The sequence below is a fragment of the Melanaphis sacchari genome, unplaced genomic scaffold, assembly GCF_002803265.2.
Source record: "Melanaphis sacchari strain LSU unplaced genomic scaffold, SCAv2.0 Contig36_pilon_pilon, whole genome shotgun sequence".
Lineage (NCBI taxonomy): Eukaryota > Metazoa > Arthropoda > Insecta > Hemiptera > Aphididae > Melanaphis > Melanaphis sacchari.
In genome coordinates this window covers 2,831,530-2,850,383 of record NW_020271232.1, presented here as the reverse complement: position 1 = coordinate 2,850,383, position 18,854 = coordinate 2,831,530, and the positions used below count along the sequence as shown (strand labels likewise).

General features: G+C 32.3%; 1 protein-coding gene across 1 annotated transcript in view; it reads right to left on the bottom strand.

Annotated features, from left to right (window-relative positions):
• LOC112597039 (zinc finger SWIM domain-containing protein 5-like) overlaps positions 1-18,854 on the bottom strand; it is a 58,345-nt gene that overhangs the window by 18,227 nt on the left and 21,264 nt on the right. The window contains exons 2-4 of the mRNA XM_025342948.1: positions 11,885-11,990; positions 10,365-10,492; positions 5,048-5,191 (exon numbers count right to left, since the gene is read on the bottom strand). Coding sequence (XP_025198733.1) covers positions 5,048-5,191; positions 10,365-10,492; positions 11,885-11,990 — 378 coding nt within the window. The remainder of the gene's footprint in view (positions 1-5,047; positions 5,192-10,364; positions 10,493-11,884; positions 11,991-18,854) is intronic.

The following is an 18,854-nucleotide window of genomic DNA, read 5'->3' as shown; positions in this document are numbered from 1 at the left end:
AATTAAATTTAGTCGACTCTTAAATCTTATTTTTCATCTAAATTCATTTTCATAGCATTTTAATTAAAAAATTTAAACAGTGTAATAAAATATGTAGGTACCTTCCTATAATTTTTTATAACACGGATATTTGAAAAGAGAATTGTTTGTATTAATTAAAATAAAACATATAATTAAAAAACGTTATATAGATATTTTTAAATTGTGAAACTTTTTTTTTCATCTCAAATGTATTACAAAATTGAATTCTAATTAAAAACTGATCAGCAATACGTTTTATCATGCCAGATCTACTTTTAAATTAAGCTGTTTTAATATTTAGCCAAGACCACACATTATTTATGAATATGATGCCATATTTCTTGTGGCACATTAATTATACTCGTACTATTTATTGATATATTATAAGGCGCGTTCAAGAACTGTATATAATTACTAATATACTTATAGCCAATAGGTAGAGTCTACAAAAAATTTATTTCAATTCGTTATTACGATATAAGAACTAAATTATTTACTTGTATAAATATTAATGATATTAAAAAAAAATTATCTAATAATTCATAAAATATACATGAATAATTATAATTACAACAGCTATCAGAATCAAAATGTATTCAGCGTTGATAATAATTTAAAAAAAAAACTTTACTAGTTATACCTACATACTATACAACAAAAATTCTATATAAAAAAATAAGACCCTGTCGTTTCCAAAACTGCATAGGTCACTTTTACCTCGTACAAGACGAATCTATACCTACTTATGGTGGACAGATTATGTTTGTACAACTAATGGGTGCTTTCTAAAAGGACTTGAATCTCGACAATATGTATTTAATAGTAGAAATGAAGATCGTAAGAATGGCCAGTGTGAATAAATACATTATAGTCGCGAGAATTTGTTTGTCGTTCATATGCCACCATCGCGTGGGAAATGCACTGAAGCAATAGTAAAAATGGAGGCATTATTATTGCAAAATAACAAATAAGAAACATTTCATACACGTACGATAATAACAGTTATATACTATATGGTTTACTTGCTAAAAGAAGGTTTAAGAGTTTATATTTTAACGGATTACATTAACTTAAAAAATAAACATAAGTTTATTTTTGAATAAAATTTCTCCCTTAGAAAATTTGTTTTGAATATGGTCTTGTATGTGTGCACACATTTTTATGATTAAAGACATGTTTGACAATTTACCACACCTCTTCATAAACCAAGTCATCTGCGCATAACATAGAAAAAATACTTTTTAAAACATTTCTGTTATCACCTTATTTATGTATACTTACACAAAGTAATTTTAATAATATTACATCAAAATATTTTTAATATTTTTTATTTGTTTAGCTCGGATTTACTTATATATTTTTATTGTTTTTAATAAGTATTGAGGCGTATTTCTAATGAACAAACAATACAAAATATTTAATACTATTATACGTTATTTTGCGAACCACAGCATTCTTATATTTTCTTTTAACTCTATAGAAAATTTGGGAGTTTATGTTTTGATATTTCGATTTCGAAATGCGTACGTTATTAATCCATTTGAAAAATAATAATAAATTGATTGTTTGTCCTCCAACACGACATCATTTCTACTGACGAACCTATTATAGTAATATTATGCCATTAATAGCGTATATACAATATAACATAGCAATACATTATACATGATTATATTATCCTGTGAGCAATTTGATTATTCGTGCAATATTACATTATATTATATTATAATTTATATTGTACATTGGAGGTCAGGACTATATTATAATACGATATAGTTATACGTAACAGGTGAATATTATAATGTACAGTGTGCATACGGTGGCTTTTTTTATAAAGTAGGTTAAATGCAGTGATAGATCACATTTGGTCTATATTGAATAAAAAATTTAATTCAAACACAATCAATTACTATACAGTATATAAAGAATACTACAACTATAGGTACTGTTTATTTGACACGAAATTTACAAGCCTGATAACTTGTTATATATAGAAACAATTCAAAATTAATTAATAACAGTTGATATTAAAAGTGTTTATTTTTTTATAAAATATAATATAAGAATGGGTGTATAAAACATAATATAAAGTATTATCCGAGATAATAAAAATAATTTATATAGGTTAAAATACCATATTATATTGTGATAAAATAACGGATGCCAACACAACTCAACTTAATGGGATATTTTCATTTCTATAAATATAATACTTATATAATACCTATAATATACTATTAATTACCAATAAAAAAAATATCAACATTTTAATCTCGGGTCTTACTGTATTGAGTAAAAAAAATAAAGTAAAAACTGTAATTAAATTAACATTATATGTATTAGATTATTACATTGTAGCGTGCATCTGGTAGATAAAAGAAATAATAAATATTATATGGTTTTCGTTTGAGACATCTGGATCGAAGTACAGCCGAGGGACAACGCGTGCACTGTAGCAGCAATAATGGGCCGCTTTTCGGAATTGTGTTCATTTATCAAATTTTAAACCACCCATCCAATGTCTTCTCAATACACAACCAAAAATCATTTTTCTTTTTATTTGCCCTGCACTAAGTTTAAGACACGCGCTGCGGGTGGTATAAGAAGTCCGATTTGTAATATAGTCAAAAATATATGTCCATTCGTACATACCTATAGAGGAACATCAAAATTCTATAGATTTACCCCTTGCAGCGTAAAGATTGTTTGATAATACAAAAAATAATTTTCAAACGTGCAATTTCTATACAAGTACTTTATACATTTGAATGACATGGAAATGTATTACACGTTACAGTGAAAATAGGTAGGTACTGAAAAAACGTCGATTTATGGTTTATGGTTTCTTTATAATAATAATATCCAAGTGATTGAAAACGACAAATGCTTGGTTTATAGGTACTGAATTTAGTCACCGTTCACACTATAGTTGCTTTATTGAATAGCCCAGAACAAAAACTTATTATAGTTATTATTATTATATAGAAAATTTTGATGACTGCAATGGTTGAAGTACTAAAAACAATCGTACTTACGCAAGTAAATTAGTGAAACCACCTATTTTAATAATTAAATTGGCCGGAAGTTTAAAATTAATGTTTTGAGAATAAAAAAATAAATAAATAAATGAATTGCGCTCGCCACTGAGAGTAATCATAAATTGATGTATAATTTATTGTAGATATATCTCATTAATTTAAACGCACAAATATAGTAAAATATGGTCGTTGGTCAATAAAATGCAGCTATATATACAATATTATGATCTTTGTTCATGTTTCAAGTCGAGTTTTTATGTTTAAAAAACATTTTTTTTTTTTTTTTATATAACTTGGTTAAGCAAGTATTTTAGTAGGTACTATTACAGATGATTCAAATTAAAAACCAATACACCCAGAGTGTTTACTGTTTATATCGTTATCTAGTTGAACGAGGATGTTCAAATGTTGCTTATCAATAACCTAACCAGGGTGGAAGTAGAATGAAAGACATGCAATACTATACAATATTTGTTCAATTTGTGATTAAAAAAAAATCGTAAGAGTAACTTTTTAAATATAATATTAGCCCTTGGTTATCGGTTCGTAAAAATATTAGTTAAATTGAAAAAAAAAAATTAAAACCAACATTTAAGGCATGAACCGCCACGTTTTCCTATATACTCAGCCATGCTGCAGGAAAATTGAAAAACATGATAGCGCTTATGTCGTTTGCATTATAACACGGAATGCCATATTTTTACACGTATCTCTTCATTAAATACAATAAATTAATTGACTTTTAAGACTTCAATAACCAAAAGCAAAATTTAATAAACATTTGTAAAGCTAATATTATGCAGGTTATACGACCAAAAATGTTGACTATACATATTTATATATAAAAAATTGTGTTAAAATCTACATTCTCAGGCTATTAAGTCAGGTATATATTAGTCTGTTATAGGCATTATCACATTCCAGAGCTGTCGCATTGGTCTTAATTAGGAAACTCAACATTTATGGCAGTTTGCTCGTTAAAAAAAAAAGACAACCCAGCTATCTGACACTAGATACACAGTAAGTAAAATATGATTTGGTCGGATACATATAATAAACCGGTGCCGAGAGAGAAGGGAATGATGAAATGATAACGACTGCGCCGCCGTGTGTGTAGCATATAATATATTTTTACAACGTTAAAAACCGTTATTATACAACATTTATAATATGTATAAATACAATCTTTTAATTTGTTCTCCAAAAAGAAAGAAGATGAAAAAAACGTCATTGTCCCTCCCGCGTATATTTCGGAGGCAACGACTGCAACAACAACAAACACACAAACAACGACGACGTGCGTGGAATAAAAAAATCGTCCGTATATGCGAAGTACATGAAAATAATAATATGATAGTGTGCACCGGCGGTCCACAGATAGATAGATAGATCCCGACGATGATCGCACCGCAGAACAACAATAATAATAATAATAATAATATTCGTTCGAAAAAAAAGACCATTGTTACTGTTTTTTTTTTTTTGTTTGTTTAAATACATTATTCACGGCTGACAGGTGGTGTCAAACTAAATGGAACTCCCCTTTTATGCGCGCTGCAGTCGTCGGGCACAACTCTCGGGCGCAGGCCATTAAAGTTCTTTTTTCAACTATACACAGCGCGTATACACACACACACACAAACTTCGGTCGTACTAACGTATATTATTCTATTATACATTTTAACACACACACACGTGATATACGGACATAGGTACAAATAATATTTCTTGCGGCGTGTACACTCCCTCAACAGTTATAAATGTGTACAAAATATATAATAATGTACGTATATAATACGCGCGCGGTGAAAATGACTATATACCTACGATCTAGACCGGACGGTACAAATGTGTGCGCGCGCTCGCCGATCGCTGGCTCGAACACGGTATAACATTATATACGGTGTTATAAAAAATAAATAAACGATATGAAATGATAAGTATAACAAAACGTTATCGTGTAAATGTATATAAGAACGATGACTCACCGGCAATCTGATTGATCTCGGAACGCTGCTGTAGGATCTCGTCGGCCAGTTTTTGAGCTGTGGGCAACACCTCTGTGTGGTGTTCGGATATCAGGTACTGCACGAACTTCTGCAATTGTTGTCGGTCCATTTGCAACAGGGTTTCTAGAAAACGATCAGGACAATAATGGTGGTTATTATAATTCCGTATCTATAACAGCTATATTGCTTATTCTTAATTAATAAATGAAATTACATAATACTTGATTTCACGAAATGGTGTCGTCATTGCGATAGAATAATATTTAATTATCGGATATTATGCGTAATGCCGACAGCTAGAGAACAACTAAATATTTACAATGACTACAAGGTTTAAGACGTTCGTGCTTTCTGTCTTGTTAAACGATTTTACGAAATAGATAAATAATTGGGCGTGGGAGATCTAATTCAATCCAATTATTATATTTCATTTAATTAAAAATAATATAAGCCTAGTGCTAGGTGGTTTAATCTTTAGCCATAAGTATAAGGCGATTCAAAGTCCCAATAATACGTAGTAAAATTTACTATTTATTACACTATATTATTTATCTACGTTAATGCGTTAAACTTTAACGTTCCCTTTACTTCAACGGTTAAAGCAAAAGAAACTTTTCCTGAAAAATGGTTACTTAAAATTTAATATGATGTTAAGGTCAAAAGACATTTCTTCAAGTATCGGCTGTCATATTATAACAACATAATGTCTTTCAGTCTCAATAAGTTTTTTTCTATATTAAGTACAATGTGATGGTTAGGTTTGTAAGTAAATTTAAGCCTAACAGACTGGAACAAAAGATGAAATAACCTTTTTTAAGATGCTATAATTTTATAGTGTAATATAGTTTATTATTTTTATAAATATTAAATAAATAAAGAATTATAAAATAGTGAGTAGTTATAATAGTTATAAACAGTTTTAATGTGTCATTAAAAATCATTTAGCATTTCCTGAAACTATATATGGTCAATTTATAATACATTAATAACCTAAACAAATTGGTAGAACTAATTTTAAATTTAACTTTTTTTTATTTTATAATGCTCAAAAATTTTTTCCTTTTTAATTTGTTGTATTTTTAAGAGTGATTTTATACACAGAAATTTTTTTTAATTTTTAAATTATTTAATATAGACGTAACTATGATATTATATTGAAAAAAAAATATTACATAATTAATCCATGCCGTACTGTACTACAATACTCTACGATTTTGTTTTTAAAATGAAATTGGTTTGAGTTCAAAATTTACTTTTTTTAAATCCATGTTTTCTGAGCCACTTTATAATCGCCTGTAATATATATATATATATGTTCAATATATTATAAGACTATATAATATATAATTAGTATCATATCCATTTTGGTTTTGGACGATAAGAGAAGAATGATGTCACGGAAAAAAATATGAAAATAACAATTTAAGGCGAATCCCAGGTACCTATTATAACACCAATTAGGACGAAAAATTGAATGTAATTCACTATCGATAAACTATGAACTTTATTGTAAATAATTTTATAAAAAGACCAAATCAATAACAAAAAGAAAATTAATCTAATCTAACATAGGCTGATTCATATTAAAAGAATTATCAAATTCCTCAACTATCGTCAATTTTACCCACAAACTTTTAGTTAATTCATACAAATTAATTTTAAGAACATTAATAGACATTGATATATAATGATTAAATAATGAATAAAAATGAATAGAAATGAATATGTTACCATATAACCTAAACAAACATTTTGTTTATAAGATCAATATTTTTGTTTATATTAAATAAACCATTGAAAAAAATAACTTACTTAATGCTGTAACTAACATAATAAATTATAAAAATTGTATGAAGATTGTCACAATTTTTTTTTTAAAGTTAGATTAGTAAATTGGAAATATTAACAAATATTGATAATACGTAACCCAGTTGAATAAACTGTATATAATCATAATAGTATATGTAAAAATGAACAGAGTTTTAAATAGATAATCAGTAAACGTTGTATAACTAATAAACTGACTATTTTATACATAACAGTAGTAAATACACTTCACATTTTTTTTAGCTATATTTAATGCTTAAAAAGCAATTTTTATGATATTAACACCTATAATGAAAATTTTTTATTTACGATCACATTGGTAGCTATTATAAAACTGCGTTATAAGTTTTTAAAGCATTAAAATGTACTAATACATATTATAAAGTTAATATGACAAAAAAAAATTAAAAAAAAAAATTTCCTGCTATTTATAGTTAACCATGCTATTGTCACCATGATTTTGAATAAGTAGTAAATACATAAGAAAAAAATATATTGTTTATTGTTGTATTATATCAAGAGTTTTTCAGAAATCTAACTTCTTATTTCGCAATAATAGTGTCCCATACACGAAATTCAGTTTAGGTAGAAGCATAATGTATATTTATATATTATGATGGCACTTTTCATATTTTTTGGCGACAACAGAATTTTATACGATTATTTTTATACTTCTAAAAATTTCTATAAATAATAGCAGTAAATAAAATAAATTAGATTGTTTTTATCCTATTTTCCAAAACGATGGTTCCCATTCGAAAAGGATATTGGATTCGCCAGTTTCGTTTTGGTCCCGTGACCAATCTATTTTGTTATCAGAAAAGAATGGGGAAAAACATTGAGGTTAAAACCAACGTACCATTGACATCTCCGAGAAAATATTGTCGAAAAAAAATTCATAGGTAGCGTTTATACGGGCGTTACGCCATGTGTCCGGGTGTGTATAATAAGTTTTACGCAACCCGTCGACGTCACCGCACTACCGAACCACGCCGCCACGAATGAGCACCGAACTGAAACGTCTTAAAAACGGAATTTTAAAGGCTTGTTTTGATGTGGTTACTTTTTTTTATTTAATTATTTATTTATTTTTTTTTTTTTTTATAACGATCGGTAAAATGCAATTACGCAACATCTATTTCATAAGTGAATCAAAAGTGTTTTGATTATTGTTTTTTTTCTGCAGCTTATTTTATTTTATTATCTTCTAGTAGCGTTTCGAAATTAAAAATCTAATAATTTTTCTCATTTTGTGACTTACGTTGTGCATGGCATGAGGAGATAGGGTGGTTAAAAATGTTTTTCAGTCGAATAAACAAGTCTCCGCGTGTCAAAAAGGAAATGTTCTATGTACTATAATGCATGTATATATATACATATATGCGTAAGTATATAATATAAAAGGAATCAATTGACTGGTGAAAATGTGAAATAATCAATATAAATATGCGTCAAATAACAATCGATCCCATTTAATATTCTTTAAGATCAGTAAACAAAAACAAAAAAAAACACTTAAATTTTCCTGTAAAAATCTTTTTAATACAACTAAAAAATATTTATTTATTTTAGTATTTAATTTTATTTAAAGTATTTATTGAATACGTGCATTTTTGTGGAGAAATTAATCTTCATACATATGTTTTATATTTATTTTTACTAAGTCGTTGTCCTAAAAACAACCTAGTCCGGTTCAGTCAACTTGTTTTGCGCTATTGGTCTTTTAATACTTTAATCAGTTCTATGTACGTGGGTAGATAATATAATAATATTATAGGTATATTTTCAACTACGGAAGTCGATATGACATTCGTAGGTATTTAAATTAGCATTTTAATATGAAAAACTATTACTCTCTAATTTCTGTATACTCAGGAATACCAACATGCACAACTAGTGTCATTACATGTATAATAAGATGTTTGAATGAATTGCATTGTTTACCGAAAACATCGAGGATTATTTATTTTCAAAGATTGTTAAAAATGAAACATTTTCCTTTGATACAACATAAATAACAATATCAATACTAGAAATTTAATTTAAAAAATAAATAATTATCTAAATAGGCTTTGATGTCACTATATATAAGACACAGACTTTTTCATAATACATGGTGATTGGAAACATACACGAACGTTTTTATAACAATATACCAGGTTATATCGATATTATTTTTATATATAGAAAAAAATAAAATATACAATCCAAAACTTAGAAAATAGGACTTTCCGGTTAAAGGCCGCTGTGAATGCAACAGTTATGAATTTTGATACAGACGCATTTAATCGAAAACATCCACATACATAATCATAGCGTAAGTAATAAGTATAACAAAGGTAAGGTAGTACATATTAAGGTGTTGGTATAAAGATTTTGTAAGCTTTAACCTACTCAAATTGTACGTCTTGTCCACGCATACGAGTTATGTCAATTTATTGTCATCGTAGTATTTTATTATTGGATGTATTTACCTACTCTTGTTTAATAAATATTTTTTTAAGTTGAAGTGAGCATAGTAGATTAGTGAGGGGGGTACTCTGCTAAATTTTGATTAAAGTTACAACTCATAAACTACTAGTCTGAATTTCGATTTTTTTGTACCGAAATACTCCTAAGAATATTCTGCTTCAGAATGAGAAATTAAAAATGTAAGTTAAAAATAATTGTTAATAACAAATTGTTATTTAAAAAAATAAAAATTTGAAAATGAATTACAATAAATAATATTTTTTAAAACGATAATGAATTTTGAAATAATGAGTGTTGTTTGATAAAAGAATCGCCCAGTATGTTATTTATTTTGTTTCTTTATACCATGATGACGATCAAAAGATGGAAATTTACGAATAGAACCATGGGTTTAGTTTGGCACATTTAAATTCACGGTTCTCGGTAAATTTATTCTTATACAATTTCGTTTAATTTTCTAACCAGAAGACATTGGTTTCCCGTTCAACAATAGCTGTACCTACCTAGAAGTCGTAACAACCGCTGGTCCGCGTATTGTTCATATTTATAATTATTGCAAACCAACAATTTTGATATTGTCTCGAAAACTTTCACATTTCGCGTGTGAACACCACATTAAGATAAATATATTATAATAATCTAATAATATTAAATCATTATAATATTTTTGTTTTGGTCGTCGTTCAAGAAATTGGACGTATTCGCAATTTTATTAATAGTTAAACATAATATCTATTTATTAAATATTCCTTCTCGATGTTATATGTGCTACGTGTATATTATAGAAATATGTGATATGTATAATGTATAATTGTCACACACATTACGGTTCATTTATGTAGTAATGTAACATTAAAAATTCACATACATATACTGCACGAATCACACGAGTTTCCGCGTGGCAACATAATAATATCAAATCACTGTTATATTATATAATAAGTAATAATATTATTATAAAAATTACGATGGAGTGTAATGCATATATATTATTTACCTGATATCGGGACCCTGAGCCTGACACTGTCCGCGTTCCGTATCCTGTACAAGGACAAGGCCACAACGTGGGGGCACCAGAATATGTCTTTTGTGTCGCAGCTGCATGTCACTGACGTTATCTTGCACCTGCATACAGACAAAAAAAAAAAAAAATCATAAAATCAAACCAAACAAAGAAACGTTGTAAAATTCGCAATCAAATTGGTCGCGTAACAAAAATAAAACACTTTCCATAATACCTGTATATACCGCTTGGAGGAGTAAGAGGAGTATACGAGGTTTTCTCTCGACTTGTATAGTTATTCAACCGAGTGAGATAATAATGATAACAATATGATTATGAATTTTCAATATAAAATAATTTTTAAATTTTTTAAAAAAGTATTTTTAACACACAATAGTTTGGCTTGTTAACATATTAAACAATTTTTTCCTCGATAAACATCATCGCGTAAAACAGTTATACCTTGAAAATAGAATGTTCCGAGCACATACAAAATACGTATTTATGTGTATATGTAAATATAATGTTAATAATAATAATATATTTTATGCAAATAATAAACGACACAGTGAAAATATAAAATGGTAAATCAACGTAATACGAGAAAATACCTATAATATGCGGCATGCGCGCGCATTGCCGCACTGCGCACGCTTGTTTTAAATTGTGTTTGTGTTCAAAATGAATGCTACATGAATATAATTAAAATTCAACTGCACAACGAAACCGAACAAAAAATTCATTTCAAATACGACACGAATGGACGCAGTAATCTACTAAAATCCAACCCTAGGTACTTAGCGTTGGGTTTTGTTAAGTAATTTAGATTATATATTATGTAATTTTGAAGTATTGTCGACAAGAAAGAAAATAACACTTCAAACGCGAATTATAAAATGATGGCCCATAACGTCGAGCGTTTGAAAAAAACAATAAATGTGGCACAGACTACGTAGGTATTTTTTCCTCCCTCTCGGACCTTGCAATACCATAATAATGTCATATAATATATAAAGCTATATTAAATGACATGAATATTACATAATATACGAGTACTAGAGTAATATTATGTAGGTACGTGACATTACACAGATGTACACAACATAATAAACGCACGTATATAATATCCCTATAACATCCTTTTAGTTTTGGTAATCACGAAACAGATACATTTTTGAGTGGCAAACCAGTCTTAAACCTATCTCCGTGAACAAATTAAATATAGTATAATAATATATATGATTTTAAAGTAGGCGTAGAGAATAAAAAAAATAAAAATACGACTACACAAGTATATTATAATATTATTGTGTATTTAACAGGAATTTAACAACATCGGATGACGGTATACTAACACGAGACGTCATGATAAATAACATAATATAATCGCGTAAATTATAATATATATGTAAACACATTCCTATATTATTAAGACAGTTATTGATTATATTAAAATAATTTTGATGTCATGCAGTGTTCTGAAATATTTATATCGTATATTATGTATTTTTTACCTGTCAAAGCTGACCGACACTTTGTGTGTTTTGTTTTCTTGGTCAGGATGGTTGTAAGATGGCGATCCTGGCCTCTGATTCCACACTACTCCGCTAAGATGAAATCCTAAAACACGACAAACGCATAATAGTTAGTGTCTATACAACGTCAAAAATTATAGAAAGAATAATATTAAATAGTACATTAACAATCACGGCACCGAGGGGGAGAGGGAGAGAATTTCGCGGAAATTATAATTTCAAGCCATATAAATAGATTTATACAATGCCGGTATATTCTTACGATGAGTCGCGCTGTGGTGTTGTAAGATACGAAATAACAACGATAAAATGTATAATGAATATGCGCAAGCGTATGATGCTAAAAATCATTTTTAAGCAAATTAAATATATATATATAGGCACCGTGCGTACATAACATAATATACATAAATAATATTACATATATATATATTGGAATAATACTTGTGCGCACGCGATTTTCACATACATTTGTCTGGGGGATTTGTGACGTACAGGGGACCCAAGAGGACTATTGATCCGGCATTGTAAATTATTCGGAACCCGGCAATAAAAGCAAAAGAAAAGAGCCGTGGACATTAAATTTTCAACGTTTGTTTTAGGGCTTTAATAAAAACGAGGTGCGGCTTTATTACTTGGATTATAAAACAATACAAAGATTGACACCGACGGATTTCCAAAGCCATTTTTTCCTTTCTTTTTACTATACCATTGCAGGGTTGTATATACAATATACTTTACCACGCAATACGACCCAAGGAATTTCAGAGAACCGACAGTTAAGTGAAAGAGCAAATGAAAAATGACTGCGTTGTTAATCAATACATAAAAGTTTTTTTGTATACATGCTGTACATAAAAGAAAAAGATATTTAGGGTCGTATACACGCCCAACAGAGTCAGATCGGTCGGTGGGTGTTGAGGGGTATTGGTGGAGGAGGTGGTCTACTGTCGCTGAGGTGCAGTTCAAAGGAAAAACTACAATACATGACCCTACAATAATAATACCTAAGCATTGTATACTGCTTATATATGTATAAGGAGGTCGAGATCTGATTTCCTCTCTTCGTCGTCGCGGGGCAAGTGATGGAATTTTCAACATAAAAACCACACTCATGTATTATACGAACGGTAATTATATAATCATATCACAAATATTCTCGAATAATACTTGCGTATACATATAAACATAAAACAATTTACAACGGTATACATATTGCGTTTGTACATAAATACTACGACGGCGATCCTGGAGACGACGTACACGTGTGCGGAGCTGAAGTTCGAAAAGTCTCCGACTGAGAAATACCTCCCCCCGTGGGCCTCCTGGACGCACTATATATATACGCCTAATGCCGAAGCGGCATTTGGGACGACGTTCTCCTCAGCCGCGCGTCGATTAGATCCTGCTCTGCTCCCGCCGGCAGGGGGGGGGGGGGCATTTGCGTTTTCGTTTGCCCGGACATAGGCGCATCGTCCTCACTCTTTTGCCGGTCGAGACCACGTGTAGAGCACACGTAAAATGATAACACTACGCATACGAAATAAGGCACCGGAGACCTCGTGTTGACGGACGTCCTTGACGCGTGCGTGTCTCGTGTGCGCGGCACCGGCAACGCAGCATCCCACACGCGGCGGGATGACAACGCGTCCGGTACAGATCATCTCGGCCGACCGTGTATTTACGTTTATTTATATTATATTATTATATCAGACGTGTGAATGTGTGTGTGTGTGTGTGTGTGTGTGTGCACGCGCACTCACACGTACGTGTCGTGATATAACGACAATGTGATAGGATTATTATGTACGACAAAAATAAAAAATAAAAAATGAGTGAAAAAAACAACAAAAGTGACGTCATTATTGTCGTGTCGGCTGCGGTGGCGGCGGACAGGTTCAGTGGCCGTGTTGCCGTGTCAAGGCCATCGTACCCCAGTTCGCCCGCTCACCCGCCCACCCACAACAGACCGTCGTCGTCATCCACCGCCGCGGTCGCTACTGCACCGCCGCTGCACCCGCATCGACGACGACGACGACGCCATCATCGCGTTTTTATATATTATACGCATACACATTGAATAACGTAAAAAAGTTACGGTCGTGTAAGACCGGCAACGTTGCACCGTCGCCGCGGAATACGACGAGGTGGTATTCTTCAAACGTACACACACACACACATATAGATACACATGTAATCACGACCACGGTCGACACGGGTCGTGAAAGGAAGTGGACGCGGAAAAGAACGAAAATTGATAGATATACAAAAAAAAGAAAATTAATTCCGACCGGTTGAACGGTGTTCGTTTTTGTGTTTGAACCCGAAAAAACCTTTTTGTCCGCTGTCTTGAACACGCGTAACTAAATAGCCGCGATCGTATGATAATAATATCGTGTCGTGTTTATACTCGTGATGATTATTTTAAGTACGTCGGCGCACGCCGGCGATGTCGTTCAGGGGACACGGGGCGATGACGAATAAAAATAATTATAATTTAAAAAAAAAAAAAAAAAAAAAGTAGTCGGTAATAATATTAATAACGATGGAAAAAAAGACACCGACCGTGCACACGAGTTTTCGGTGCGTATTGATCTCTAGTCCGAGGGGCGGCGCGATACTTTACACACCGCCATCGCCATCGCCGCGCTTGCCAGTAGGCACTTATGGGACTCTCTGGTCGCAGCGCCGCAAACGCGCACACACATACATCTGAGTACAACTTTTTTCGTATTATTTGTTTTACAATATCGTATTTTTCGTCAAGTAAGTGTCAAACGCACGATACGTTATAATATCGTTTCGTTCTCGTAGCCAAAATGCTACCTACATATAACGATATTATTCCCTACTATATAGTATAAAAGTGTAGGTGTGAGTACGGATATAGAACCAGACGAACGTTTAAAAGACTGTGTGTAGGTCGTGGAGATATTTTAACACACGCAGCCAGCCATGGAGTATATATACGATGAATGGACCGAAATACGCGAGAGGGGCGGTATATATATATATATATATATATATAGGCACGTAAATAGTATTGTAGACAACGTAGTACGTATTATATATATACACAGTATATACTATAAAGTAGTGTATATATATATATATATATATATATATACACACAAGAGTGAATGAAAACCGTGTCAAGGTGAGTGTGGCGGAGACGGTGGAGGGGAAGCATGGTCCGTATTACGGCGAGGTCATGCGATCCGAAGCGGAGAGATGAGTAGGCGGTGGTGGAGACGAGGAGGGAATGCTCCGTCGAACGGCGGTGGACAGGTTGGTGTAGAGAGCGGGGTTAGCGTAGTAAAAGTCGACGGTTTGTTGTTTTCGTTCTCTTCCGCGCGGCGGCAGTCTTTCGCCGTCTCTCTTTCCATTTCCGGAAAACACGCGTACGTCCCTTCTACCACCACCACCCTACCGCAGCACCACAAATATTCGTTCCATCCGACGATAATCAGCTGACTGCTGCACCCTCCCCTACATAATATAATACACGGGTGTAAATATACTGTATAATAATATAATATGTGCAATATAAATACGGAGAAAACTCAGAAAACAACGGTACATAGGAATTTACTGCAGCACGCTATTGCACCACGGGAGACAACGACCGTGAAGATTCGGCAAGAAACAGTGTCGTAATATTAAAATACATTATATCGTACATTTGGTCCATGAGAGTTTGCGTTTTTTATTATTCTTCTGACGCTATGTAAGCGAAGTTATCGTCATATTAAAAGGGGCGCCTAGCCGCTCTAAACGACAGACTTTGCCAAACACACACCACGTACATATTATATACACTGAGACTTTGGCCTCGTCGACTACGATTAAGCACACGATAATACGTGGCGCGCGTTCCCCGAAAACACCTAACGCTACAACCACGCACCTATCCACACCGCGGAGTGCCAAACTTTGAGTTCTTATCTGGGAACGCGCACTCCTGGAGCTGCCAAACTTCGAAATCGTATTGCCAAACGACGATGTGACCCTCTCTTTATAAACTGCCTCTGACTCGGTGCCCCCTTCCACCCCATCTGGCCACTTTTCAATAATAATCCTTGCCAGCGTTTTCTGGCCAAAATCATTCGAACCCCCACCTCCCCGTTAGCCCACTATACCCACCATTGCAGCGGCCGCCCGGGGCCGGGCCCGGTCCGCATGTACGTTTTTAAACGGAAACCTCGGATATTCGGGCCAACAACGCCCGATGCCAAATATTCACAAAGTATGTCTGGAATAAGAGCCAAAAAGCTTTAAATATACGATGGTTCCGTTTGTTTTTGATCGGGAGACTTTTGAAGGATATGGCACGCACGGCGAATATACACGTACTTTAATACACGAAAATCGCCGACCACGTAAACATGCTCAAAACAAAACTCGCTCGAAGATCCATTTCAATTTCGCTTGCACGGTGCCCCACGGAGAAGTGATACTCGTGACTTGAAGTTGCACATAAAATTATATATTTTTATCGGGAGATAAAATGACGCGACTACATTGAGTGTGTTCACGCCATCAGGCCATCTGTATATACACAAGTGTGCGTTTATTTTCAGGAAAATAATTGTTATTATTGTATAAAAACATCACTAGCAGAACTAATTGTACGTTTTTGAATGTCGTAAGTCATAACGTATTTGGTATTATACATGTAATGGTCCGACTTTAGGTACAGTAGATACACATGTAGTTTAATAGTATCTCGCAAAAAACAATGCGAATTACAGCTTTATATTATACAAAAGACGGACGAAGCGAACCGGTGCGGAACGCATTAATTTGGTAGCATTAGATAAAAAAAACACAAAAAAACATGATGGCCGATAAGAATTTTTAACGACTGTTAATTTGCAAGCTTAGCCAATGTTTTATGACTGCCAAGACGTATCATTCATTTTTTGGCCGAATTTCCAGGTTCGATAGCGCGGGTACTCCCAAAAGCAGAGTTATAGCCAATTGGTATTTTTTGTGATGCGTGTGTTAGACAACAAGCACACATAATCGAATAGAAGATCCAGAATAAATGTGAATACAATATCACAGAACATTTTATCACGCACCAAACCTTTGAAACTACACTTAATAGTATTATTTGTTAGGATACAATCGCTTATTCACTTCGGGACGTTGTTTTTCTTTGTTTAGGATACAACTATATATATATATATTAATTATGTACACAATATAAAAAATAAAAATAACTACAACATATAGATGGATTATATAGCGGTAATTTAGCACATTTATAAATGAAAATAAAACCGAAAAAATATCATACATTATAGCAGTTTGTGAAGATGTTCGTTTTGATTGTGTGCGTAACACTATAAGTTCTTCAAATATTTCCGGGCACAGTGATTGATACATATTAGTAACGCCAAAAAGAAAGTCGTAAGACACTTATACAAAGAATAGGTACACAAACAGTCGATTTTCGTACAATACAACGCAGCCATGTGTAAGAAATATAACATAATACATAATATTATATAGTACTAACAAGTTTTTTTTATCTTATTTTACATTATACATTATAATGTAATTGTCCGTCTCGCAGTGATTAAAAAAAAATAAATAATTTCACCAAAACTCTACAATAGTCTCGAATGCACGGGGATAAGAAATATGTGGCGGAGAAACGTCGAGTGTTTCGCAATTACCTTGTTACAAATGGCGAACAAATAATGATATGAAAAAAAAACCGTTTTACCCGCCGATATAATAATATTAATACCGGAAATCTTGATGCTGCTTACACTATAAAATCGATGTCGAGAGGATGCTAAAATAAATTAAGTACCTACCGGTGCGCAGGAGGAACGGCCGTTGTAATCAGTCGTCGTAGAGAAAAGCTCTAAACGAAAAAGTGCGGTGGGGCTGCATAGCACGCGTTGGTGCAAGGTGTTCAAATGATATTACCTAGACGTACCATAAGTTCTGTCTCTATTTATCAGTGTTCTAAAAATATTTTGCGATAAAACTTCAATAATGTCTTTGTATCTAGGAACTAAGTATTGTATCTACAACTTTTGAGTAGTAAGATTATTTTTCACGTAAATGCTTATTGATTACAAACATATTAAAAAACAATACAACACTTCTTAGAGATAAACTTACCGAATTTATCGAAGCTCAAGATTGGTTCTCAGGAAGTCTAGAACTCAATTATTTGGAGTATCTAATATGAAGTATTGTATAGAAGAAAAGGCCTGCTCTAAACTTCTTCGAAATGTCGAATCACTAAAAACTGATTTGGTAAATCATCTGCCTTAATAACGTTAAAATTGTGATGCGTATAGTAGTATACAAGTTGTCAGATCGTTTAAAGAAGTGTGTAAATGTAAATGGTGTACATTTTGAATAGTAATTATTGTTTTTATAGTTACCTACTAAATTAATAAAGAATAAATAATATCAGATTTTTTTTATATTTGCTTTATTTTATTTATTAAATATACTCCTTGTTATAAAGGACAGAACTTATGGCACGACTAGGTATTAATATTATCGTTGTCATCAACTACGTCCTCCGCCGATCGATAGACGGACACGCGCGCGTCGCAAAGAACGCGGCGCGTATATTACAATGTATTATTATTATATTGTAACAATGATGTAGGCTAGCGGAGCCGAGAGACCTATGACCGAGCACGTTCGCGAGGGGACGAAGGGCGCAATCGTTATGTCGTTGTTATTTTTAATGTATTATTATAATAAATATAAATATAAATTAATATAAAACGAGAGTGGTGCGGCGACGCAGCGTGTGTAAGCGTGCTACATCGGACAAACGAGAACAAAAAAACAATAATAATAATAATATATTACATCGTCCTGTATGGTATTTATTTTTTTTTTTGTTTCGCTCAATATAAATAATAATAACGAACAAACGGCACACAACACACGTGTGCCCTACGCCCCC